We start from the raw sequence: 27,477 nt of genomic DNA on the forward strand, positions 1-27,477 counted from the left end.
ATTTGAAAAAAAAACATGTTGAATATTTCAGAATTTGTCTGGGACCGAGTTTGATGATTTTCTGAATTTCTGGATTTTTCATTGAAAAAAATTCGGCTCTTTTCTAGTTTAGAGGTTCCAAAAAAATTTAGAGGTCCGAAAAAAAATTAGAGGTCCCAAAATAAAATAGAGGTCCCAAAAAAAATTAGAGGTCCCAAAAAAGTTTAGAAGTCCCAAGAAAAAATAGAGGTCCAAAATACGAAAAACGCGCAGATGTTGGAATAATGTACTAGTATTTGAACTGTGCGAGTAGTTTGAGTTTTAAGGTCTTATAGGATGACATGACTACTCCTAACAATTTTAGCTCCTATTCTCTCGCATCTTGCCGATGAACCCAATTTACATATGAGGAAAATTTGGGCAATACAGTAATCACTCCGTGATTATGCTGTTTCTCAGGCTTAGATAATTGTCAAAAAAAAATGCATTCCTAAGCCTATTAGAAGTATAAAATATATCATCAACAATTATTTTGCTATAAGACCTCAAAACTTTAAATTCCTACACAATTCAAATTTTAGTACATTATTCCGGTATCTGTGCATTTTTAAGTTTTGGACCACTGTTTTTTCTTGGGACCACTAAACTTTTTTGGGACCTCTATTTTATTTTGAGACCTGTAATTTTGGTTCGGACCTCTATTCTTTTTTGGGACCTCTATTCTTTTTTGGGACCTCTAAACTAGAAAAGAGCCAAAAATTTTATGAAAAGTCAGAAATTAGCACTGAAATCTCTTTAATCCAAAACTTTTTTTTTCAGAAACTTCCCAGTTGTAGAAACTAGATTTTCGAATTTCAGAATTTTAGAATCTCAAACAACCCTATATTTCCGAAAATCAATAATTTCCAAAAAGAAAACAAATAGACAATTCGGGAAAAAAAGAAGATGAAATGTTTCATCTATGGGGTTGGTCACATAATAAAATAGAAGAAGAAGAAGGGGGCGGAGGGATGAATGGGTCAGAGCAGGAAAAGTGGCGGAGCCTGAGATGAGTTGGGGTTGGCTGCTCAGAAAAGGAAGAAGAAGAGGAGAGGAGTTTATGGAAAAGAGACCAAGAGACAGACGGAAGAATTTCCATTATTATGAAAAAATCGAAAAAAATTGGCGTTCGGGGAGCCAATTGGATGAACAGAAACCTCTATTTTCTATTTCTCCTAGAGAGACGCAGACAGTTAGAGTGTCTCGCTGTCTGCGTCTCTAGCCTCCTGATATCCAAACACTGTAACTCGGGTTCCAGTGGTTCTGTATATCTAATTTTTGAACCCAAAATTTGAGTACCCCGGGAGTTCCTAGAATGAAAGTTCCTATAATTAAACGATTCTGGAGTTTTCGGATCTAGGACATTTTTAAATGAAAACATGCTACTTGAAATTTTACTTATTTCAGTCTAATTTTCATATTCCTAGCTTCTCTAGAACTCAAGTTGCAACGATTTGAAGTTCAAAAGAGACGCAGACAGTTAGCGTGTCTCGTTGTCTGCGTCTCTAGCCTCCTCAACTTCGAATGGCTGTATCTCGGGTTCTAGAACGTCTGGAAATCTGATTTTTGTAAGAAAATTGTTCCTAAAAAAGAATTTCGAAAAACCCAAAAATGTTATTTTTTTGGAAAACTTCAAACGATTTCAAAAAATCAACCACCGAAGTTTTTTAAAAGTTGAGCAGAATCATAAAATTCTGAATTTCAGAAAAAATGAGCCAAACAACTTTTCAACTATTCGATAAACTCAAAAAGTTGGAAATTTTCTAAAATTTCAAAACTTAATTCTCCTCTGAAAGCAGGAAATGATAATTCCAAAATTTAAAAAAAAACAGAAGACGTCGATAGGAAATTTCTAGAATAGTAGGTCATAAAAAATCTCAGAAGACGTCAGAATGTGAAAAAAAAGACAACCAGGTGATTTAAATTTTTTTTCATAGAGTCTGGTGTTTGAAGGTTGTGTGTGAAAAGAAGAACTAGGCAAAGAACAGGATGGTGGCCTAGAAATCAAATAAATTGGATTTCTAGGCCACTAGAATATTTGAGATTCTGACTTTTTAAGGGTTATGAGCATCTGGATTTTGGTTTTTTGAGAATTTGGATAATTGGAATGTCAAAAATTTGGATATTTGGATTTTTGAGATTTTTCGGAATTTCAGAATTAGAAATAGAGAAATTCCGAGATTTCAGAAATTTAAAAATTCCGAAAAAATTCAAAAAAAATATATGAAAGAAACGTTGAAAACATTGAAATTGAGAAAAAACGATAATTCTCAGAAACTCAAATTTTCCGATGACCAGGATTCTGGGGACCTGGAAACTCCAAAAAGTAAAGTTCCAAGAAATTCGAAATTTGTGAAAATCCGAGAAATTCAAACATAACAAAAACTCCAAAAATTCATAATCGAGATGAACCAAAAGTCCAAAAAAAGTTATAAAAATGTGAATCAATTTTTTCTCCTAGAAGGGAGATCTTCAAAAAATGCAAATCTTGTCTTCTGAATATTCAGAAGACGTCAAAAATCCTAGTACCTGAGTACTTCTCTTCCTGGTCACATAACCCCGTAAAGTGGTCTTTTGTGTGGGTCAGTCAGAATTTTAAATTTCATTCGGAAATTTTTTTTTCGAAAAAAAAACGGGATCTTCTTCTATGGGAGGTCTAGCAATCTCAAAATTTGCACTTTGACACGTTAGAAAAAATTTGAACTAGGTGGGAAGTTTAAGAATTTTTCAGGGTAAATTATAGCCGGACTTTCAGATTTCTTCGAATTTTAAAAATTTCCACATTTTCAGCTTCATTTTGGTCCAAAAACCAACTGTCTAGCACTTCTAGGACCTGAGATTTGGCCTTTTGAAGTTTTGAAGAGACGCAGGCAGTCAGAGTGTCTCGTTGTCTGCGTCTCTACCCTCCTTTATTTAAAATGACCATATCTCGCGTTCTAGAAGACCTAGAAATCTGGTTTTTGCTCAAATATGATTACAGTACTCAATGAATTGTTTTTAAAAATGCTAAACTTTCAGATTTCCAAGTTTTTCAGCCAAAAAATATAGAATTTTAGACTTTTTATTAGATGTCATTAATCAATCCAAAAAGTCCCATTAACCAAATTAAGAATTCCTATAAAATGGACCAATTTCTCACGATATGACGAATAAGGAAAAGAAATAGACTTTTGACATCATAAGGGCAGAAAAATCCAGAAGACAAAAAAAAATTTCGGGAAAAATTCAAAGGAAAATTTTTTTCGAGAGATCCTAAACTAGAAAAAAAAACTAATAAAATTGTGATTTTTATGTCTTGTGGTAAGGAAATATTTTTAGAAATTTCTAGAAGAAAATATAAGTTTTTCGGGAAATAGAATTTTCGAGAAGAACAACATTTTTTGTAAAAAAAGTACTCTTTTCTCATCAAAATGATTGATGATTATTATGAAACTAAACTAGTGATAAAGAGAGAGAAAAATCACTTAAAAGGTTTCAGAAAAAAAATATATTGTTCGGGAATTTCTGAATTTCTGAATTTTTGAATTTCTGAATTTCTGAATTTCTGAATTTCTGAATTTCTGAATTTCTGAATTTCTGAATTTCTGAATTTCTGAATTTCTGAATTTCTGAATTTCTGAATTTCTGAATTTCTGAATTTCTGAATTTCTGAATTTCTGAATTTCTGAATTACTGAATTTCTGAATTTCTGAATTTCTGAATTTCTGAATTTCTGAATTTCTGAATTTCTGAATTTCTGAATTTCTGAATTTCTGAATTTCTGAATTTCTGAATTTCTGAATTTCTGAGTTTTTTCCCCTGCATTTTCTAGAGAAAAAATGATTCATAAATCTTATAGGATGTTCTAGATTATGTTTTTTCTTGTTTTTTTCATTAAAAATTGTGAACACCTATAAGAATAAGTAGATATTATGTATTGCAATATGAGATTTATATGATAGGATTTATTTTGTGTTCATAAATAATAATGAAAAAGATCAAAAATCACACCTAAGCCATTAGATTCAGCATATCGAGGAGCCGAGATACAGTCAGTTAAAGTTTAAAAGGCTAGAGACGCAGACCACGAGACACTCTGACTGTCTGGGTCTCTTCAAAACTTCAATCCGCTGTATTTTGGTTTCTAGATCAGCTAGAAAACTGATTTTTGAAGAGAAATGAATGACTTTTTCAAATCTTCAAAATCTAAACAAAACTTCCAAAATTCAAGTTTTGAAAAAATCATGGATCATGAAGTTTTTATTGAGAATTTTAAGTTTTATCAGATTGCTCTAAAAATTTTGAGAATTTTACAAAAACTTTGAGATCTTTAGCTGATCTAGGAGCGGAGATACAGCCGTTTGAAGTTTTGAAGGCTAGAGACGCAGACAACGAGACACTCTAACTGCCTGCGTCTCTTCAAAACTTAAAATGGCTGTATCTCGGGTACTAGTAGTACTAGAAAGCTGGTTTTTGGTCAGAATTGCTTTACTATCCTCATATTTTCAGATTCTGATCGAAAATCTACGGAAAAACATTTTTCAAAAACTCTTTCAAGTTTCGAAATATTTTTTTGCAAAATGAGAAAAAATTCTCTAATTCCAAATTTTGGCCAAAAAATCAGCCTACTAGCTTATATAGGAGCCGAGATACCGTTGTTTGAAGTTTAGAAGTCTTGAGACGCAGACGACGAGACACTCTAACTGACTGCGTCTCTTCGACACTTCAACCCGCTGTATTTTGGCTTGTAGATGGGCTAGAAAACTGATTTTTGGACAGAAATGCATATATTTTTTGTTTTAGTTTTAGAGTTTAATTTTTCGTCTACATGTGTTCCTGTTTGTGTAATTTTCAATTGTTTTCTATTATTTTTTTTTCTATTTGTCAAACATAGAACTAATCAAGTCATGTGTGTAAAAATGATGGATGCCTAAACGTATTGATATAGACAATCGGGAAATCGAAAACGGACAAAAAATTGGTAATAAGATTATTATGGGGGAAAAAATAACTCCAAAAAAATCCTGCAAAAAAGTTCGATCTCTAATGAAATCTCATTGACCAGATTCCCAGGAAAAAATCACAAGTTTTCAGAATTTTTCCAGGAAAAGTTTCTCACACCTCCAAATGAAATCCAATTTTCTAAATGTGCAAATAACCAAAGTAGAGAGAGAGAGAGAGAGAGAGAGAGAGAGAGATGCAGAGAAAATCAGGAAAATCAAAAGTCTAATTGCAAATCCTACGGTGAAAATATCCTGTCTAGACAATTTCGATTGTTCCTGGAATTTTTTCTAAAAACTTTTCTAGGAAACAATCAGAAAAATTTTCCCTGAATTAATATTTAAAAAAATAGGGTTTCCAGGCCGTCTAGGAGCCGAGATACAGCCATTTGAGTATTAGGAGAGACGCAGACAATTAGAGTGTCTCGCTGTCTGCGTCTCTCACCTCCTAGACTTCAAATGGATGTATATCGGCTCCTGGGTGGCCTAAAAGTAGTGCCTTGACCCAAATTCGGCATTTTAGAATTTTGTTTAGCTTTTTCTAAAAACTTGTGGGATATCTGCTCTTGGAAAACCCCTAAATTTTCCTTCAATTTTTGGTTTTTTTCAGATTTTGAATCTCAGATTTTCAAACACAATCTGAAAATATAAAAATAATAAGACATTTCTGTCCAAAAACCAACTTTTCAGGCCTTCTGGAATCCGAGATACAGCGCTTTGAAGTTTTGAAGAGACGCAGACAGTTAGAGTGTCTCGCTGCCTGCGTCTCTTACCTTCTAGACTTCAAATGGACGTATCTCGTCTCCTGGGTCGCCTAGAAAAGTGGTTCCTGGACCAAAATTCGACATTTCGGAATTTTCTTTATCTTTTCTAAATTGTGGGATCTCAGCTCTAATTAGACATTTCTGTCCAAAAACCAACTTCCCAGGCATCCTAGGACTCGCGATACAGCGCTTTGAAGTTTTGAAGAGACGCAGACAGTTAGAGTGTCTCGCTGCCTGCGTCTCTTACCTTCTAGACTTCAAATGGACGTATCTCGTCTCCTGGGTCGCCTAGAAAAGTGGTTCGTGGACCAAAATTCGGCATTTCGGAATTTTCTTTATCTTTTCTAAATTGTGGGATCTCAGCTCTAATTAGACATTTCTGTCCAAAAACCAACTTCCCAGGCATCCTAGGACTCGCGATACAGCGCTTTGAAGTTTTGAAGAGACGCAGACAGTTAGAGTGTCTCGCTGCCTGCGTCTCTTACCTTCTAGACTTCAAATGGATGTATCTCGGCTCCTGGGTGGCCTAGAAAAGTGGTTCATGGACCAAAATTTGGCATATCAGAATTTTATTCAGCCTTTTCTAAAAACTTGTGGGATTTCTGCTCTTGGAAAAGTTCGAAAGTTCAATTTTTCAATTTTTAAATTTCATATTTTCCCACAAAATCTGAAAATATAGAAAAAAGACATTTCTGTCCAAAAACCAACTTTTCAAGCCTTCTGGAATCCGAGATACAGCCCTTTGAAGTTTTGAAGAGACGCAGACAGTTAGAGTGTCTCGCTGTCTGCGTCTCTAGCCTCTTAAACTTTGAATGACAGTATCTTGGGTTCTAGATGACCTAGAAAGCTAATTTTTCGAGGAAATTGGTTCCAAGAAAACCCGGAAGATTCTGCAAGATTTCCAGTTAAAGTCAGTGTTTTCAGAATTCCATCTAGACTATGTGAAGACCTATTCTTGTACTTTTTTTTTGGTTCAATTTTTTCTAGTTTAGTCTAATCCAAGGGAAAAAATGTACCAAGAATAAACATCTTAAATTATTAATTACACAAAAAATTGGACAAATTTAGACTGCCTTGTCATATGCGTTTTTTCGGGTATCAAGTTTCGCATATGCATTAATATCTAATCCAATCTAATCATTTTTGGACAAACAATATTCCAATTATTGCATTTTCGGGGGTTTCCGGTTACCAAAAAGAAATTAGGCAAAAGGGAAAAAAACGGCGGGAAATTAAAAAAGAGAATGTTTTTAGCCACAGAAAATTAGAGAAAAAATTAGAGATGATAGAGATGATGATGACAAATTTTTTGCTCATTATTATTCGTCTTGTATGTACATATACATATCCGATAGAGTGCTGCCAAATGAGAAAAAATGGGATGAATGTAAATTGGAATCATTTTTTCCGCCTAGGTGCAAGAGACATTTAAGAATAGAAATCTTGTAAAAAATTAAGTTTCTAGCACGTTTTGGAGCTGAGATATGACGCTTCGAAATCAAGGAGGTGAGAGACGCAGACGACGAGACACTCTAACTGTCTGCGTCTTTTCCGAACTTCAAATGGCTGTAACTCGGGTCCTAGAAGGGCTAGAAAAGCGATTCTACAAGCAACATGACGCTGAGAAGATAAGAAATTTGAAAACAGACCAAATCTATTCAGACGTTAAATATTTTTGAGGCTTTGAACGTTTGTTCGTTTGCCTAATTGCCATTGGAATAACAGGTAAAACGAAGCAAAGAAAAACCCAAATTTTGGTAGAGAAATCAACTTTCTAGCTTTTCTAGAATCGGAGATATAGCCCACTGAAGTTTAGGAGCCTAGAGACGCAAACAACAAGACACGCTAACTGTCTGCGTCTCTCCTGAATTTCAAATCGCTGTAACTCGGGTTCTAAAAATGCTAGAAAACTGATTTTTGAACGGCAAAGTCAGAAATTTTCTGAATATTTTCTACTTGAACAAATTTTGAAAAATTGAAAAATTGAAGATTATATCAAGAAAAGTCGATTTTTCTGTTCAACTGGAAAAATACAAATTTTCCAACTTTTCCGGGACTAATTTCATGTGTCTAGCTCATCTAGGAACCGAGATACGGCCAATTTACGTTTCGAAGAGACGCAGACAGTCAGAGCCTCTCGTTGTCTGCGTCTCTTGCCCCCGATAACTTCAAACAACTGTATCTCGGCTCCTAGAAGAGCTAGGAAAATGATTCTTTTTGATTTTTGCTGAAAATCGGAATTCTCATTTTATCAGAATCATTTTAATCGGAAAATGATGTTTCTAGCTTGTCTAGAACCCAAGATACAGTCATTTAAAGTTTCGAAGAGACGCAGACTATTAGAGTGTCTCGCTGTCTGCGTCTCTCTCCTCGAAAACTGCAAATTACTATATCTCGGCTTCAGGAGAAGCTAGAAAGATCAAAAGGCGCATTTTAAATGTTTTCCCTTGAAGGACTACTGTAGCTCATTGCTCATAGCACACCAGAAGGACTACTGGATGACAAATGAGTATCTAGAAAAGTATTCTTAAGGATGAGCAATATATGAAATGAAAACTTTACCAACCCAACAACTCCGCCCACATTCTCATTAGTGTAATGGAGAAATTTTTCATCGTTTTCCTTTTTTCTAAATCCGGAAATTCTGGAATAAAAGAAATATTCTGAATCTTAGAATCTGGAGAAATGAGGAGAAAAATGAGGGATTTTAATAGGGAGGGGGGGAGACAGCTGAAAAATGTTCTGGAATTTTGGGAAAAATAGTTTTAGGGTTGCTTTTGGATTTTTTGGAATCCTCAGATTTTTTTTTTCAAATTTTCATTTTCAGAAATTCAGAAATTCGGAAATTCAGAAATTCGGAAATTCAGAAATTCAGAAATTCAGAAATTCAGGAATTCAGAAATTCAGGAATTCAGAAATTCAGAAATTCAGAAATTCAGGAATTCAGAAATTCAGGAATTCAGAAATTCAGGAATTCAGAAATTCAGAAATTCAGAAATTCAGGAATTCAGAAATTCAGGAATTCAGAAATTCAGAAATTCAGAAATTCAGGAATTCAGAAATTCAGAAATTCATAAATTCAGAAATTCAGAATTTCAGAAATTCAGAAATTCAGAAATTCAGAAATTCAGAAATTCAGAAATTCAGAAATTCAGAAATTCCGAAATTCAGAAATTCAGAAATTCAGAAATTCAGAAATTCAGGAATTCAGAAATTCAGGAATTCAGAAATTCAGGAATTCGGAAATTCAGGAATTCAGAAATTCAGAAATTCAGAAATTCAGGAATTCAGAAATTCGAAATTCAGAAATTCAGAAAAAAATCAGAAGGTCCGAATATTGGAAATTTCATCAAAACATCTTTTTCTGTATTAAAAATGCGCCTTTAATAGAAGGGTCCCTCTAATAGAAGAACCTTCCGAGAGGGGCTTGGAAAAATAGAAGAGCCCCCTGTAATAGAAGGGCCCCCCCCCTCAAAATGTATTTTGAAATCTGAAAATTTCCGTACTTTTTCAGTGGAAAATATTGCGGGAACTCCACAATTTAATAGAAATTTGTTGAAACTCTATTTTCCGATAAAAATCTTGCTAAATTTTGGTGAAATTGACAGATTTTCATGAATTTTGAACGAAACTTCGTCGAGTTTTTTAATGCTAAATTTCGGAAAACACTGGAAGGAAAAATGGAAGGGTCCCTGTAATAGAAGGACCCTCCGGAGATACCTATGAACAATAGAAAGACCAGCCCTTCTAATACAGGTTTTACGGTAAATCGGAAAATCGGAGAAAGTCTATAAAGTTTCAGATTGTTTTTCGAAAAATCGAAAATCCAATGAATAAATTAATTTTCTAATTTTTCTGAAAAACTAGAAATCGTATTAAATTTCAGAATTCCGAAAAAATAAAAAAAATGTATTGAAATATGAAATGGAAATCAGAACATTTCAAAAAATTTCGGAGTTTAAAACTTCCATGTTTCGAATGAAAATTGAAGAACTCTCAAAAAAAAATATTTTTGCGATTCAAGAATTTATTCGCCGGGTCCAACAAAAATCTACCGCCTAAAGGCCCAATAAATTTTTGCTCCGAAATGCATCTTTCTTTTTTTTCAACGGAAAAAAAAACTTCAAATAAAATCTCTCATCTCCCCGAAAAATTATTTTCTTCGTTTTTTTTTTTCAAATTTTGCAAAGATAACAAAGTGCAAAATAAAAAGAATTTTCTGGAAAATTTGAGAATATTCTGGAAACTTGACGCCTTCTTTTCTCTATTTTTTCGTTCAGAGTCTGAAAAATTTTCTCAGAGAAAACGCCAAAAAAAATTAATAAGAACCGAGGGAAAAATAGAAAAAATTGATTGGATTATGAGAAAATTGGCAAAAAAAAACGGAAGAAAATAGTTGATTGGAACAGAAGAATTGGTTTTTTGATTAACTGATCAAAAATATGATTTCCCCTCAAAATCTCAGAATCTCAGAATCTCACTTCTGAATTTCTGAATTTTTGAATTTCTGAATTTCAGAATTCCTAAAACCAAGAAAGACCAAAAATATATATTTTTTTCTTTTTTTACCTCCCCAAAAAAAGAACAAAAACTCCTCCTCCCCGTGCTAAAAACTTTTGCTCAACCATAAAAATGAGCCCACTACAGAAAAAAAGAGACACTCCAAAATTTATTATATACTTCTTCCTACTGAACTTTTTTGCAGGACCCCTCAAAAAAAGAGACACGGGACTAAAGGACAAAAAAAGCCAGTGATATTTTATGTCCAAAAAGTCCAAAAAAAAAGATTGATTTCAAAACAATTTTAAAAGTATTTTTTCTACTTCTTTTTTGAAAAATTTGAAGTACAAACTCTGTTTAGCAATTCCTGAAATTTTCTGCTTCCTAGCTCTACTGGGCGCCGAGATGCACCTCCTCAAAGTTTTGACCTACGCGGCGCGGCCGCGTGGCGGCTCTCAAAAGTTTTGGAGCACTGTATCTCGGCTCATAGAAGAGCTAGGAGAGTGAAATTTCGTGAGAAGAATTGTTAAAGTACAAGAAATCAATAAATGCTAAAAAATCATTTTAAAAATGGAAATACAAATCCCAAATTTTTAAAAATCAACTTCCGAATTTTCAAACTTGAACAGAACATATAAAACTAATTATTGATGTTAGTACCCACACAAAATTTGAGCTTTCCCGCTCTACTGAGATACAACTCTTCAAAGTTTTGACCTGCGCGGCGCGGCCGCGTCGCGGCTACCCTAAAACATTCGAAATGCTGTATCTCGGCTCCCAGAAGAGCTAGAAAGCTGAAATTTTGTGAGAAGATGTTTCAAAACGTTAGATATAAATTGATTTAGCAGTATGGCGAAATTTTCAAATTTCAAAACTCTAGATCTTTCGGAATCTTCTGAACATGAAAAAGAAAGGAGAAAGAAATCTAAATAAAGAATAATGAACGCAAAAAAAAATGGAATATCGTTATGTTTACAGCTTATGACACAAAAAAAGTGGGAGGACTGAACATCCCTTTTTTCCTAAAAAAACGAAAAAAGAGGGTCCCGTTTTTTTTCTTCTTCTCCTATTCAATCATCTCGAACAAGAACTATTGTTAAAAAGAATTCGTGTAGTAAGAGACCCTCCTCCTCGTTCAAAGAAAAAAGAGAAAAAACAAGAAAATTATAGACCTAAAAAGAGGTCTAAAATGCTTGGACCAACTTAAAACAAGCCTAAAAAACTATCAAAAAGAAAAAAAAGACATCTTCCGTTGCGGGGAATCGAACCCCGGCCTTATGGGTGAGAGCCATAAATCCTAACCACTAGACCACAACGGAGCGTGGGAGAGGAGAGGCGGCAAGGCGTATAAGAAGAGGGAGGTGGTGGCGATCTGAGAGGGGGGAGAAGGGAGGTGAGGTGAGGAGAAAAAAATTATAAAAATTTAAAATTTTCAAAAAATGGCCGAGAATTGGAAAGTAGATTTTTCTAGGCCATTTTAATAGTAGTTTCGAATGATAAGTTCGTGAAAACTTTTAGAATCCGTATGGAAGCCTTAGGCGACGAGCTCTTTTTGGAGTAAATAAAAAGTACTCTTCATTTTTGAATGCGAATTTTAATATAATTTTTTGGGACCTTAATATTAAGAAATTGGTTTAATAACTTTCTTAGGAGCTCTATTTACCCATACTTTATGTTGAAAAAAGCTAAAAAATTGAGATTTCAAAAAGTAGAGATTCTAGAAGAACAAGGAAGTGTTAAATAACAATAAAAGGGAAAAAATTTCTGGAACAGGAAAAAGAAATGACACATAACTTCTTTTTCCTTCCTCTGCTTTTCCTTTTTCCGCCATTGCTCAGCTTAATAATAAAAAAATGGATGCGTCGGGACCACCAGAGACTCCTCTCTCTCTCCTGACTCGTTTGAATTATTCAAGCTTTTCATCATCATACATATGTTAATACACACCGATAATTGGGTCTCTCCTATAGAATTTTCTGGAAAAACGAGAGAAGAACATGATAGAGGAAGGGTGGAGAAGGATGAATGAAAAAGAGTGACCTGTGAGGAGTCAAATTGAGTGGAAAGGAAAAATCGAAAATTGATGCTCTTTGGACCATAGGAAAGCCTGAAAACACCCTAAAATCAATAACAAAGGTCCAAAAACAACTTAAAAAAGAAAACAAAAAACATATTCCGTTGCGGGGAATCGAACCCCGGCCTTATGGGTGAGAGCCATAAATCCTAACCACTAGACCACAACGGAGCGTGAGAGAGGAGTGGTGGCAAGGCGTATAAGAAAGGGGAGGTGGTGGCGACCTGAAGAGGAGTGGAAGACAAAATTTTGTAAAGAATTTATTTTCAGAAAATTCAAAAAATACACAAAAAATGTTCTTAAAAGCTTTAAAACGAATAAATTACAGATGAAAACCCATAATGTGAGCCAATTTTGGTACGGATTGGAGAGGAATTAAAATCGCGGGGAGAAGATCTAATGACGTGGTTTTTTGAAGAATGTTTCAGATTTTTAAATAAATTAAATTTTGAATTCAAAGAAAACACAAAACTGAAATGGCAAGTAGGGCATTTGTCAATGTGACATAGCTACTCGGTGCCGTTCGTGTCTCTGCCGCTTTTGCCCACTCTTTTTGTCGGTCTTTTATGATATCTTCTTCTGTTCTGACATCTTTGGCAACTTCCAACGAGTCATCTTCGTCCAGGAAGACCGGTGGAAGTTTTGGCTTGTCATTTCGGTTGCTGGAAAAAATTACTGATAATTTTCAGGTTATCTGACATTTCTAACTACATTTTGAGCTGAGATATCACCAAATTTATGATTTTTCATGTTGATTTTTTTCAAACTCATTTTTCTCAGTTCCTGTAAAAGTTTTTGAAAAATTGTAAACCAGAAAAAAGTTTGTCTTAAAATTTTATACATTTTGCTAGTTGACAACTTTTTCATATCTTTAACAACAAACAAGTTATAGGTCAAGAAAGAATAAGTGGCAGCACGTATTGAAGCTACAAGAGCCCACCTCATTCACAAAGTCATAACTTGCTTCAAACTTGGAATATTTAAAAAAAATTAAAAAAGGGTCATGTAGGATTCAAAAAGAACTACAGTTCAATATAAAATTTTTCAAAAGTTATTACGCCTGAAGCAAGTTATCTGCCATAAGAGGCAAGGTGTCAGCGCGCATCGAAGCTAAACGAACTTACCACCTTCACAAGCTCATAACTTGCTTCAAGCTGTGAATTTTAAAAAAATTCAAGATGCAAAATATAGAATTTGAAATGTTCTACAATTCGATATAAAATTCATCAATTTTTGGATAGAGGTCTTGGGTCGAAGCACTTGAGAATGGGGCCTTACAATAAGGTGCGCGTACATACCTGTTTAGGGCCACTCTTTTCAAAAACTCTACATTGGAAAGTTTACAAATTTTATATAGTTTTGTAGCTCATTTTTTGTTCTACCATAATCAATTTAGATTTCTTGAAAATACTAGGTTTGAGGTAAGTTATGAGCCAAAAAGAGAGAGGCCTGCAACAACATGCGATTAAGCTTCTGTGGCACCGTCCATGTAACTTCTTTCAAACTCAACATATGTCAACAAAAATTTAATCGTTTTGTAGTTCTTTTTACGTCCTACAGTATCCTTTTTTGATTTTCGAAAAATATGAAGTTCAAAAAAAGTTACGACGTTCTCACTGGCCCGATGTCCTGCTCACCTGGAAGACTCATGACTATGAGGTGGTAGTACCCCAACGTTGGCTTGATTCGGCACCCGATTCGTCTGAATCGCATTTGCCAAACGTTGCGATTTTTGAATTTCCTCCTCGATGAGACGTTGCTCTTCCAACGAATCGCGAACACTGAAATTACCCTTTATTTGAATTTTTTTGAAAATGTTGAAATTTGAAATTTATAACTTTCTTCAATTTTAGGCTATAAAACTGGAAAATGACGTAAAATCACTAACCCCGTTGACTGCGCCTGTTGCAGAAGGGAGGGTCGATTGCAGGTGTTTCCGCGGCAGATACAGTAGTTCACAAGGCCACCCTCACTGGTTGCACATCCCTCGGCGAGCTGAAAATGTTCAGATTCAAATATCTTGAGTAGCTCTTTGTAAGTTCTACAGTATCTTTTTGAATGTTTAGAAAATATGAAGTTTGATTGAAGTTCAAAACAAAATGAGTTCTCTGAAGCCAAGGCATCACTTCCGATCAGAACGTTTCTTAAACCCAATATATTCAAACAGAATTTGTATGGTTTTGTAGCTTTTTAAAAGTTCTACAGTACCTTTTTCAAATTTTCAAAATATATAAAGTTCAAAGGAAGTTATGAGCCAAACAAAAAAGCGCCTCACCTTCTCGCCGGGTAGAAACACTGCTGCTTCAACTTCCGATAGACATCTCTTCTCCATAGCGAACGAACCTAAACAAAAATTGATATTTGGAGAGTTCCAAGAACTCGAACAATCGTTTTATCATGATTCTGAGAATCCTAAAACCCCCTAAAGGACTTACTGGTACTAATCTGAGTCTGTTTTGTGACACAGAACTTTGCCTCGACACCACACGCCTCTTCAGTAGATGATGAGCAATCAGCAGTCGGATCAGACATGTTGGCTTCACCACAAGTGATACATATCAGCGATGGCATTTGTGGACGATGGACCACTGATGGGATGATTGGTTTTTGAGGGGCCCGGGTTGTGGTTGGCGGTGGAGGTGGAGGTGTTGGTGGGTTCGTTGGCGGTGGAGGTGGTGGTGGAGGGTTCGTTGGAGGTGCTGGGATTTCCGCGAATCTCGGAGGTTGAGGGATCGGGAGCTCTGGAGTTGGAAGGTCCGGAACAGTTTTTGAGCGGGAAGGAGCGATAGCGGTGAGGAGTTGGCGCTGAAATGTAGGGTTCTGTTATATTGAAACAGAAAAGACTGTTTCGATTCTAGTAGCTCTGGATAGATCGAAATATTGACATTGTTCTTGTAAAAATTTCATGTTTCTAGCTTGTCTAGGAGACAAGATATAGTGACTTGAAGCTTTGGAGGCTAGAGACAAAAAATTTCTCGTGGTCTGCGTCTCTAGCATCCCAAGCTTCACGCTTTAAGGCGTTATATTTCGGATCCTAGAAAAATTAGAAAAGTAACTTTTGGTAAGATTTGGAGAAACTTTTCTGCATTTCCAAGTTTTTCGAAAATATCGAATTTTGGACTTTTTAAAGCGATTTCTTGAATAAAAACTCGATTTCATACAAAATTTTCCGATTTTTGAGATTACATTTCAGTAAATCGAACAAAACTAAAATTTGCAATCTCCCTGTTCAAATTTCATGTTTCTAGCTTATCTTTGAGCCGAGATACATCGCTTTAAAGATTGGAAGCTAGCGACGCAGACGACGAGACACTCTAACGGTCTGCGTCTCTCCAAAATTCAAAGCACTGTATCTCGGCTCCTAGAACAGCTTGGAAAGTCATTTTTGATGAGATTCGGAGCATTTTTCTGGACTTTCAGATTATCTAAACAATTTTCTGTATATATCATTTTCCTTAATGGTTCGAAAACGCCGGAAACTTTAAAATGTCTTCGAAATCTCAAAATTTTAGATTTTTGAGTGTACATTTTTGGTAAATCGAACGAAACTGAAATTTGCAATCTTTCTGTCCAAATTACAGCTTTCTAGCTTGTCTAGAAGCCGAGATATAGTGATTTGAAGCTTTGGAGGCTAGAGACGCAGTGTGTCTCGTTGTCTGCGTATCTAGCCTCCCACAGCTTAAATCCCCGTATCTCGGCTCCTAGAGCAGCTAGAAAAGTGATTTTTGGTGAGATTTGGAGCATTTTTTCTAGACTTTCAAACTATCTAAGAAATGTAATTCTGAATTTTGATTTTCTGAATTTTATACCGATTTTTAAGGCTGAAATTCCAGTGTTTCAAAGCTGGAAATCTCTCTTAAAATCTGTCTTAAAATCTAGATCTAGAATCTGAGAATCCCCTTTCCTCTCAGTTTCCGATTCTTCTTTTTTTCCCGGGAATTCTCGGGCGGAACAAGAACACATAGACGAAAAGGTGTTGTAAAAAGCGCGCAATTAAACTATGTGTATATGCATAATTTATAATACATCCGACCCCCTTTTTCTTCTTCTTTTCCCTCAATGAAGTGTCTTCGATTCTGGAGACTTTTTGATGACAGTGCCCCGAGAGACAAATTGACAAATCACACTTGACCCGAATTGTTGAAAGAGAGTCAAGAACTATTTTACAAGTTGACTGTTTTTCAATGAGAATTTAGTATGTATTTATGTAGAAGTGGTGGGATTTGATTTGGATGAGAGATAGGAGATTTAGAGAAGTCCCAGGCTTTTTTTCTGGCAATTCTAGAAATTAGAATAAAGGAATTAAACTTTTCTGAATTGCATTTCTAGAAGCCAAAAAGATTTGAATTTGAATTTTTTGAATTATCTGGAAAATAGAGATTCTGAAGAGTAGAACAGGGAAAAAACAAAGTTTCTAGCCCTTCTAGAACCCGAGATACAGAGGTTAGAATTTTTGCAGAGACGCAGACAGTTAGAGCGTCTCGTCGTCTGCATCTCTTCTCTATTTCAAAGCACTATATCTCGGCTCCTAGAAGAGCTAGAAAGATGAAGTTTTGACAGAAATATTGCAAATTCTTGATGCTATTAGATTTTCCATGAAAATTTCTGGAAAATTACATTTTCCGAAAAAAAACTGAACTTTTTCATCCTCAAAATTTTGTCTCAAACAGCTAAAAACTTTACGTGATCTGTCGAAAAAATAATTTTCTGGGCCTCCTATATTTGGCTTTGCATTTGCTTCTTTATGAAAAATGAGTAATCCCAAAAATTTCAAAAATCAAACTTTCCCAAAACAAGTGTTTTTATAGCAGTGAAACAGTACTGAAAATTCGCAAACTGTCCGTCTAATTTTCATCTTTCTAGCTCTTCTAGAACTCGAGATATAGCGTTTAGAAGAGACGCAGACAGTTAGATTGTCTCGTTGTCTGCGTCTCCCCGGTACTTCAAAGCGCTATATCTCGGCTCCTAGAATAGCTAGAAAGAGGAAAACTAGACACGAATCAAAGAAATCGTTGAAAAAAATGTCTGGTTTTCACATTTTTTCAAAAATTGGAAAAAATAATTTTACGCTTTTTATCAAAATCGTGTCAATTTTAAAAGTGCTTGGTTTGGCAAACAATTTGACACATATCCGTCCAAAAATCATTCTTCTAGCCCTTCTAGAACTCAAGATACAACGTTTTAAAGTTTAGAAGAGACGCAGACGACGAGACACTCTGCGTCTCTAGCCTCCAAAACTTCAAAGCGCTATATCTCGGCTCCCAGAAAAGCTAGAAAATTGAATTTTTCACAAATGTCTTACCTGCTGAGCCAACGGCAATTGATTGCAAATTGGAGATGAGCAAGCGCAGTACTGTACTCTTCCGGCATTCGAACTTCCGCACCCCTCGTTTCTCGCCAATTCTCCAAACTCATTGACCAGCTGCTCAGGGAGCACACACATTTTTTCCATGCCGTACATTCCTGAAATTATAGATTTTTAGAAGGAATCCCAACAAAAAAGTTTACCATTTCCAAGTTCAATTTGCCTTGTAAAACACAGAGATCTCTCAGAATCACACTCCACCTGGACTTGTCTCTTGCATTCTTCGTTCGCGTTTCTCAACGATCCATCACCACACTGAATGCATCGCATGGTTGATGAGGAAACTTCTGGAAACTTTAACATTTTAAAATATGAAAATATCACAGATTCTAAACATTTCTGTAAAGATTTCATCTTTCTAGCTTAACTAGAAGCTGAGATATAGCCATTTGAAGTTTTGTGAGACTCAGACAGTTAGAGTGTCTCGTTGCCTGCGTCTCTTCAGTGAACCGTATCTCGACTTATAGAGATGCTAGAAAGTTGGTTTTAAAACTGAAATTTGTAATTTTGAAAATGTAATATTTTCCAAAACGTTCCAGAAATCTAGCTCATCTGAGAGCCGAGATATAGCGCTTCAAAGTTTTGCAGAGACGCAGACGACGAGACACTCTGCGTCTCTAACAGCGGCAAGAGAGACGCAGACAGTCAGAAAGGATAATTTTCAAAAAAGCTATATATCGGCTCCCAGATGAGCTAGAATTATGGATTTTTCACAGAATTAACCAGAATTTCCTGCTTATTCAGATCCCAACTTTAAAATTTCAAAAAGTCTCACCTTTCGTCGGCAACTGTGGTGGTTTTGGAACAATCTGTCCACTTCCAACGAACGTTCCTTGACTGATAGTTTGGGCTGGAAGATTCATCAACGGAATCTCAGTTTCGCGGGAATTCGAAATCGGTCGTTGTGGTTGATTGCTAATTTCTGTTTCGATTCCAGACGCTCTGGATGGGAGTTGAGAACGACGGATTTCAATGATTTCAGAGGATTTGGATTGTGGTTGAGTCTGAAAGAATTTTATTAGCTTTTTTCTAAAAAAATTTCAGGTTTCTTGCTCTTCTTGGAACCTCTCATAAACTTTAAACTGCTGTATCTTTGGTTCTAGAAGAGCTAGAAACGTCATCTTTCCGCCAGTTTAACTTTCAGATTTTCGATTATTCAGAAAATTCAAAAAACTCAAATTCTGGATAAATTCTCACCCTCAAATCATTAACCGGTACTATCGCCGGTGGATTTAGAATCGGCGCAGCAAAAGACGCTTGCGGCAAGTTCGGAACCATTCCAGCAGGCAGCGGTTGAATCTTCAGCGGTGCCTCTCCGGATCTGAAAGTGGGCGGAGCCCGAGGAGGTGCTGGAGGAGCAGCAGCCGGCTGCTCATCAATATCTCCAAACAGTTCTGGATGCTTCTTTTCGAAATCCATGAATTGCTCAGCTATCGGATTACGGTTACAGTTATCCGATCGACAGAGACAGTAGGCCATTTCGACGCCTTGAACATCCACCAAGTCGCATTCTTCATCGATACTATACCCTTTTTGCGGGTATTTGGTGTAGTGATCGCGTTCCGAAATACATTCTTTCATGATTGTGTAGGTTTCTGCAAAACTTGATTTGTTTTTCAGCGAAAACTTCGAGTGGCTAGCTCTTCTGGGAGCGGAGATATAGCGGTTTGAAGCTTAGGAAGCTAGAGACGCAGAGTGTCTCGTCGTCTGCGTCTCTCTTACCGGTTGTATCTCGGCTTCTAGAAGGGCTAGAAACTTTCTTTTCTCACTGTTCTAGTCGCAGCATCTTCATTTTTCAACGGTTCTTATATTTTTCCAGTCTGTCTGTTCCCCTGATGTCTTCCGCGCATGGAACAAAACTAGCTTTACCACTAAACCTTTGCCAATCTATCCCCTATATCTCGACGGATGTGAACTTGGAAAGAGAGAAAGAGAGAGAGAGAGAGAGAGAGAGAGAGAGAGAGAGAGACGCAGAGAAGAAGCAGTCCGATTTAGTTTTCGGCTACTCCGATCCAAGCTAATTCGGGTGGGTCGGCAAACAATAGGGGGGACAATCCGGCGGATCGGTCACATACACAAAATATTATACTTTCGTGAAACTTTCTCTCTTTTTGAACCGGCAGGGCAAGCGAGAAGATGAAGATTTAAATCTTATGAGATTTGTAAAGTTTTGACCTAGAATTTTGGGATTTAAGGGAGACAGGAGAATCTACATTTTTATGAATGGAGGGCAGAAAGAGAGGCTTTTTCGGAAAAATTCAGAAAAGCGAAAAATATCTTGAGGACATGTCCAAAAACCAAATTTCCAGACTACCTTAAAGCCGAGATACAGCCATTTGAAGTTCTGTGGAGACGCAGACATCGAGAAAGTCTCGTTGTCTGTGTCTCTAGCCTCTAAAGCTTCAAAACGTTTTATCTCAGTTTCTAGAGAAGCTAGAAAAATGAAATTTAGACAGAATTTTCAAATTTTTGGTGCTATTTGATTTTCTATGAAAAAATTTTAAATATTATCCCAAATTTTTATTTTTGAAATTTTCGATTTTGAACCAAACCCCAAAAAAAAACAAAAAATTTCCTCCAATTCCCACTTAAAATCATTCTTCTAGCTATCTTAGAAACCGAGATACAGCCAACTTTGAAGATACGCAGACAGCTAGACTGTCTTGTTGTCTGCGTCTCTAGCCTTCAGAGCTATAGCTTGGCTCAAACCCGCGCCAGAACTTTTTGAATTTTCCGCGGACATCCAGACACACAGACAGACAGGAAACCGATCTTGACCCGAATCGGAAGTCATGGTTGGCTAGAGATATCATAACATTACTCGACCCTAAAGTGCGCATAGAGTTTCCGGATGGATGATTTGGGTAAACAGAGAATTTATAAAATCTGTGAAATGTAATTTCTCAAAACATGGCTCATTTTTTCCCAAAAACAACTCACTACTTGTCGAATTTCGGGTCCTGGTACTTCTACAGTATATCTTCTCGGTTGGCGGGAATCTTCTTGCATAGTCATTACAGTCATATTGGAATTGTGAACTGCACTCGCCGAACTCGTCGAGTCCAGCATCGCCGCATATGTAGCATTGCAGGGAGTAGGCTGAAAATAGTTCCGGTTACTGGAGGTGTAACTTTCCTCAGATTCGGAATTTTCAAAAAATTCTAATTGTAAGAGATTGGGCTTGTTAAGAGCTTCAATATGATATGAAACAATACTAGGTTTGGAGGTCTTATCGTTGAGCAGTAGCCATAGAAGTTAGATGGGTTGTATATAATTTTAAAGCGCTTTCTAAGACCTACATTTTGCCAATCGAAAAAAGTTACGAGCTGAAATCCAACAACCTGGAATGGGCTTTGGTTTTTAGGGCGTAACTTTGCTCAAGCTTGGAATTTTGGAAAAATTCAAATTGCGACATCTAGGGTTTGTTAAGGGTTTCAAAATGAGGGTAAACATCACTAGCTTTGATGATCCTGTCATCAAGAAGTAGACATTGGAAATAAAGCATGTTTTAAACCACTTTGAAGCTCTTTTCAAGACCTACATTTTGCGATTTGCAAATAAAAAAAAGTTGAGTTTGAAAAAAGTTACTCCCTGAAATCCAACAACCTGGAATAGACCTTGGTTATCAGGGCGGCACTTTGTTCAAAATATGAGAAATTAAAATTGCAATGTGTAGGTCTTGTAAAAAGCTTCAAAATGATATTACACATGACTATGTTCAAACAGCTATGGACCAAAAACTGAGAGATCAAGAAAAATGATAATTTATATCATTTTAAAGCCCTTAACAAGACCTACATTTTGAAATTTACATTTTTCAAAAATATTGATGGTGAAAAAAGTTACGAGCTGAAATCCAACAACCTGGAATAGACTTTGGTTTTTAGTGCGTAACTTTGTTCAAAATTGGAACTTTTGAAAAATTCAAATTGCGACATCTAGGGCTTGTTAAGAGCTTTAATATGATATAAAAAATCACTAGCTTTGATGGTCCTGTTATCAAGAAGTAGACATTGGAAATAAGACATGTTATATACCACTTTGAAGCGCTTTGCCTACATTTTGCAATTGCAAGACCTACATTTTGCAATTTACAAATCAGAAAAAAGTGAAGTTTGAAAAAAGTTGCGCTCTGAAAACTATCAAACATGAACAGGGGTTGGTTTTTAGTTCTTAACTTCTTTCAAGATTGGAATTTCTAAAAAATTCAAATTGGAAAATGTAGAACTTGTTAAAAGCTTCAAAATGATATAAAACATAGTTCTCTTCCATCAGCTAGTGATAGAGAATGGTTCGATCAAACACTATCATATTTTATATGATTTTGAAGGGCTTTCCAATTGGAAGAGATAGGACTTGTTAAGAGCTTCAAAACGATATAAAACACAGCTATTTAAGGATGGCTACGGGCTGAAAGTTAGAATATCAAAAATTATTATTATTATGGATTAGATCATTTTAAAGCGCTTTTTAAGACCTACAATTTGCATTTTAGAATTTTCGAAAATGCTGATTTTGGAAAAAGTTACGCCCTGTAATCTAAAAACCTGGAAGAGACTTTGGTTTTTAGAGCGTAACTTCTTTCAAAATTGGAATTTTGGTAAAATTCAAATTGTATAATGTAGGTCTTGTTAAGAGCTTTAAAATGATATAAAACACAATTTTCTTCGATTTGCTAGTGATGAAGAATGATGAGATCAAAAATTATCATACCTTATATGACCTTGAAGCTCTTTTCAAGGCTTACAATTTGCAGTTTGAATTTTCCAAAAATATCGATTTTGGAGAAAGTTACACCCTTAAATCCATCAAACTAAAATAGTTTCTGGTTTTTAGGTCATAACTTTGTTAAAAATTGGGATTTTTGAATTATTAGGTATTATTCCAAACTTTGAAATTATATAAAACATGGTTCACTTCTATCGGTTAGTGAAGGAGAATGGTCCGATCAAAACTTATCATACTTTATATGATTTTGAAGCGTTTTTCAAGACCTACAATTTCCAGTTTAAATTTTCCAAAAATTCTGATTTTCAAGCAAGCTAGATGGCTAAAACTTTTACTGGCCTAGAAATCCAACTTTTGCCTTTAAGGTGGCCTAGAAACTCCCTCTTTGGTTTTCTAGGCCATTCATCTGAATTATAAATCCCCTTCAGATTAACGTTTTGGTTTGCCTCACAGTTTGAGAGGCAAAAAAATTTCAATTTACTTTTCACTTTTATTTGTAAAACCAGCTAGTTCTCTTTTTTTTTTCAAACAATTTAGTGAATATCCTTTTTCTGCCGAACGGAAAGAAAAAAGATGACTAATTGTGGAGAGGAGAAATGAAAGCTTATTGAAAAAGGGCAAGCTAGACAGAAGTTCTAGTAACTTTTTTCGGAATTGAGATTTTTCAAAAATTCAAATTGCAAAATGTAGGTCTTGACAAGAGCTCCAATTTGATATAAGATGTGACTACTTTTAATAGTCTGATCGTCAAAAATTAGCTCTGTTGAACGTTGTTTATGTTTTATATCGTCTTGAAGCCCTTGTCAAGACCTAAATTTTCCATTTTGAGTTTTTTCAAAATGTTGGACGGGAAAAGAGTTACGAGCTTCTGAATTCGGTGAACTATATTTTGGTATTCTAGGCCAGTGGAAGTTGGTAAGGTTTTGATTGTTTTGAAGCTCTTAACAATACCTACACTATGCATTTTGAATTTTTCAAAATGTTCAAATTTGAGAAAAGTATTAGGACTTTTAAGGTTGGGGGGGCTAGAAAATTCTAGGCCACCAATACCCTTACCTCCTGCCAAACTGGACAAGAATAGAAATAGTGATGTCATTGAAGACATTTTGTCTTCTTCTTGATCTTCTTATAAATGGATGACGATCTCCAGAAGTTTCTTGTTTTTTTTTCTGAAAAAATAACAAACAAATTATGACATGAGAGAGAGAGAGACGCAGAGAAAACGGAAAGAAAATTCTTAAAGAATGTTTTGGAAACTTGAAGGACGCACAAATCATAAGATTCTATGATTTTCAAATATTTATAGAAATTCTAAACTCCTAAAAAATCGAAAAAATCCAAAAATCGGAATTTCGAGAAAAAGTCCGAAAAATTCGAGAAAAAATTCCAGATTCCAAAATTTAAGAATTTCCGAAAGATTCCAAATTTTCAAAAATTCGAAATTTTCAGAAATTTGGATTTTTCTGAAAGTTCAGGAATTCGGAAACGCAGATGAAATTTTCAAAAAACGTGATAAGTCAGAAAACTTGGGAATCTCGAAAATTCAAAAAAAAAATTGTAGAAGTTTTCAGATTTCCAGAAATTTCCATATTTTCAGATGATGAGAAAATTGAATAAAAACTTTTCGCCATTTGGGACATTTTTAACCACTAGTACTGTATAAACAATGTGAAAACTAAAACTGCCGTATCCTTAAAAAGTGGTCAACTAAGAAAATATATTTGATATTATGATAAACATTTTATCAGTTGACCACTTTCTGATATCTTTTACCTGAAATAAGATAAAAGGGCTCAAAGTTGATGGTTTGGGGGGCATAGGCATTCGATTAGAGAGGTTACTGTAACAACAAATATTCTAGCTAACTCTCAAAAATACGAAAACTGAAAGAAAAAAGTGTAAAAAAAGAAAGGAAGAAGAAAAAACCCAACCCGACAATAATAGGAATACATACACAACCACCTATTCCTATACCGGCTAATCGTTCCTACTACAGGGTCTGGTTGGCTTTAGATCCCCCACCTCTCCTCCGAATGGCCATCACCTTTTTGCCCAGAAGAACTTTCTAGTACACATACGGGGTGCTTATGAGAGGAAAACTAGTTGGGAGGGGACACGGCGACGGCTTCGTGAGAGGGGATTGACGAACGATTTGAAAGTTTCCAGTGGGCGGAGTCGAGAATTTCGGAAAACTGAATGAGAGAGAGAGAGAGAGAGAGAGAGAGAGAGAGAGAGAGAGAGAGAGAGAGGGGGGGGGGGGAGGGGGGCATATCTAAGAATAACCACTGGGGAAAGGATCATCTAATTGTTGGTACTTATTGTGTAAATAGTTCAGATACACTTTTTTTTCTTGATGACCCGTTGTGTGAATTGATGAGAATTTGCTTTATGAGAAAGCAGACTGTTCAGGAGTTTGTAAATTGGTTAAAAAAAGAGGAAATTCTGGCTAATTGTGTGAAAAATCCGTATTTCTAGCTTGTCTGTGAGCCGAGATATAGCTCTTTGAAGTTTTGGAGGCTAGAGACGCAGACAACGAGACACTCTAACTGTCTGCGTCTCTTCAAATGGCTGTACCTCGAGTTCTAGATGAGCTAGAAAAGTGGTTTTCGGTGGGTTTCAGAGAAGATTTTATGTATTTTTTGTAAATATCTTAAAATTCGAAAATCATAAAAAAGTTTTTCATACATTTAGATTCTCAAAAACAGATTATTTTTATAAAAATCAAATAGCTTTAGCAAAATTTCTGTCCAAATTTCACTTTTCTAGCTTTTCTGGAAGCCGAGATATAGGCATTCGAAGTTATGGAGATGAGAGACGCAGACAACGAGACACTCTAACTGTCTGCTTCTCCGTGGCCGACAGAGAGACGCAGACAGCTAGAGTGCCTGCGTCTCTTCAAAACTTCAAATGCCTGTATCTCGGGTTCTAGAGAAGCTGGAAAAGTGGTTTTTGGTGGGTTTCAGAGAAGATTTTATGCATTTTCTGGAAATATCTTAAAATTCGAAAATCATAAAAAAGTTTTTGATACATTCAAATCCTCAAAAACAGGTTATTTTTATAAAAATCAAATAGGACCGAAAATTAGCAAAATTTCTGTCCAAATTTCACTTTTCTAGCTTTCCCAGAAGCCGAGATACAGCGATTTGAAGCTTGATAGGTTAAAGACGCAGACGACGAGACACTCTCACAGTCTGCGTCTCTTCAAAACTTTAAGGCTGTATCTCAGGTTTTAGACAAGCTAAAACGTTGGTTTTTCTTTTGAATTGTTTAATTTGAAACCTGTTCTCAATTGGCACGTGATCTTCTATAGAACATCAAACATTCCAAATTTAAAAATATTAAAATTTAGAACTTTTCTTGAAGCACCTTAAAGTATAAGATATTCCCTCCAATTCTATCTAAAAATCACGCTTTTAGGGCATCTTGGAACCGAGATGCAGCGATTTGAAGTTTAGGCGAGACGCAGACAACGAGACACTCTAACTGTCTGCGTCTCTTCTTCAACATTAAAGGCGCATAGCTGCCTTAAACTTGGTTTAAAATAAATCGAAATTAGATGGGTTTGAATGAAATTTTCTGGGTTGTCATGCAGGAGGATTTTATTGGCATTTCGTTCGAAAATTGCCATTGGGATATAGCCGAATCTGGTATCATTTTGAAGGTCTCGTCGAGATCTACATTTTGATATACATATCAAACAAAAATTCTGAGTTTGAAGCGAGTTATGGCCCTAGAAAAACAACGAGAGCGATTTAGTGTAATTTGAAAGAGAAAGGGAAACCGCAAGAATGAACGGAAGTCAATCAAATTTTTTTTGGGAAAGTGAATCATCTTTTTTGTTCAATTCGCTATTTAATTTGTATGGCAATTGACGTTTGATGAACTGGGAGAACAGTTTTGTTACACGATTTAAAAAAAAAAAGAAGGTTTTTTGAACTTTTCTAGTGGAAGAGAACAATAAACTTCAGAAAGAATCTGAAGAAATCTGAAAAAAAACAGAAATTCAGAAAATTCACAGAAAAGACTCTGAAAATGGGGAGAATGTCAAATTTCTAAAATTTCAAATTTTCCAAAAAAAAAAACATCAAAAATTCTGAAAAAGTTTATAAAAATAAAAATTCTCAAAAAACCACAAAAATGAAAATTCTGGAAACTTTAAAAATTCAAAAAAGTAAATAAATCAAAAAACCCTGAAATTCAAAATATATGAAAAATCAAAAAAATTGGAAAATCAAAAAAAATTCACAATTTATGAAGATCCAGGGATTTAGGGATCCAGGGATCCAGGGATCCAGGGATCCAGGGATCAAAGGATCCAGAGATCAAAGGATCCAGGGATCCAGGAAACCAGGGATCAAGGGATTCAGGGATTCAGGGATCCAGGGATCCAGGAATCAAAAGATCCAGAGATCAAAGGATATTGTTCCCTTGTGGAACGATTGTTCCCTTGTGGAACGCCATCACTTCCCAAGTTACCCGATTTCTCCTACCTTCCGAGTTTGAATCCTTAATTTCTTCCAGTATTACCCGTTATTGATATATTTGCTCCCTATTTTTCTTTTTCTACCGGTTACATCTTTCCTGTGTCAAATATCTAAATTATCCCGTTTCCCCTCCCCTACTCAGATCGGCCTCGTGAGGGGCATTTTTTCTGAGTCTTTCATGTCCTGCCCTCTATTGTCTCATTACACCTGGTCAATAAATTAAATTAATTAAAGGATCCAGGGACCCAGGGATCCAGGGATCCAGGGATCCAGGGATCCGGGGACCCGGGGATCCAGGGATCCAGGGATCCAGAAATCCAGGGATTCAGAAATCCAGGGATCCAGGGATCCAGGGACCCAGGGATCCAGAAATCCAGGGATCCAGAAGGCCAGAGATCCAGAAGGCCAGGGATCCAGGGATCCAGGGATTCAGGGATCAAAAGATCCAGAGATCAAAGGATCCAGGGACCCAGGTATCCAGGGACCCAGGGACCCAGGTATCCAGGGACCCAGGGATCCAGGGATCCAGCGATCCAGGGATTCAGGGATCCAGGGATTCGGGATC

General features: G+C 35.9%; 3 protein-coding genes and 2 non-coding genes across 5 annotated transcripts in view; 1 reads left to right on the forward strand and 4 right to left on the reverse strand.

Moving 5' to 3' along the window:
* Positions 1 to 11,508: 11,508 nt before the first annotated feature.
* On the reverse strand, positions 11,509 to 11,580 carry CBG28655. The gene has a single exon. It is a non-coding gene (tRNA).
* An 854-nt stretch (positions 11,581 to 12,434) lies between these two features.
* On the reverse strand, positions 12,435 to 12,506 carry CBG28291. The gene has a single exon. It is a non-coding gene (tRNA).
* Positions 12,507 to 12,789: 283 nt separating this feature from the next.
* On the reverse strand, positions 12,790 to 19,281 carry CBG18459 (the record flags this gene model as incomplete). The annotated part of the gene is made up of 9 exons (XM_002646758.2): positions 12,790 to 12,997; positions 13,973 to 14,116; positions 14,224 to 14,330; positions 14,611 to 14,678; positions 14,771 to 15,140; positions 17,638 to 17,798; positions 17,844 to 17,987; positions 18,476 to 18,704; positions 18,898 to 19,281. The coding sequence occupies 9 exons, from the start codon at positions 19,279 to 19,281 to the stop codon at positions 12,790 to 12,792; spliced, it is 1,815 nt and encodes a 604-aa protein (XP_002646804.2).
* A 2,302-nt stretch (positions 19,282 to 21,583) lies between these two features.
* CBG26164 overlaps positions 21,584 to 27,477 on the reverse strand; it is a gene marked incomplete at both ends in the record, with an annotated part of 7,940 nt that continues 2,046 nt past the window's right edge. The window contains one exon of the mRNA XM_045241769.1: positions 21,584 to 21,865. Coding sequence (XP_045100106.1) covers positions 21,584 to 21,865 — 282 coding nt within the window. The remainder of the gene's footprint in view (positions 21,866 to 27,477) is intronic.
* CBG18460 lies at positions 24,993 to 27,477 on the forward strand (the record flags this gene model as incomplete). The annotated part of the gene is made up of 3 exons (XM_045241770.1): positions 24,993 to 25,060; positions 26,692 to 26,925; positions 27,147 to 27,477. Coding segments are annotated over 3 exons (633 nt in total), but the record flags the coding sequence as incomplete, so codon positions are not given.

Source organism: Caenorhabditis briggsae (assembly GCF_000004555.2).
Source record: "Caenorhabditis briggsae complete genome, chrII, whole genome shotgun sequence".
Classification (NCBI taxonomy): domain Eukaryota; kingdom Metazoa; phylum Nematoda; class Chromadorea; order Rhabditida; family Rhabditidae; genus Caenorhabditis; species Caenorhabditis briggsae.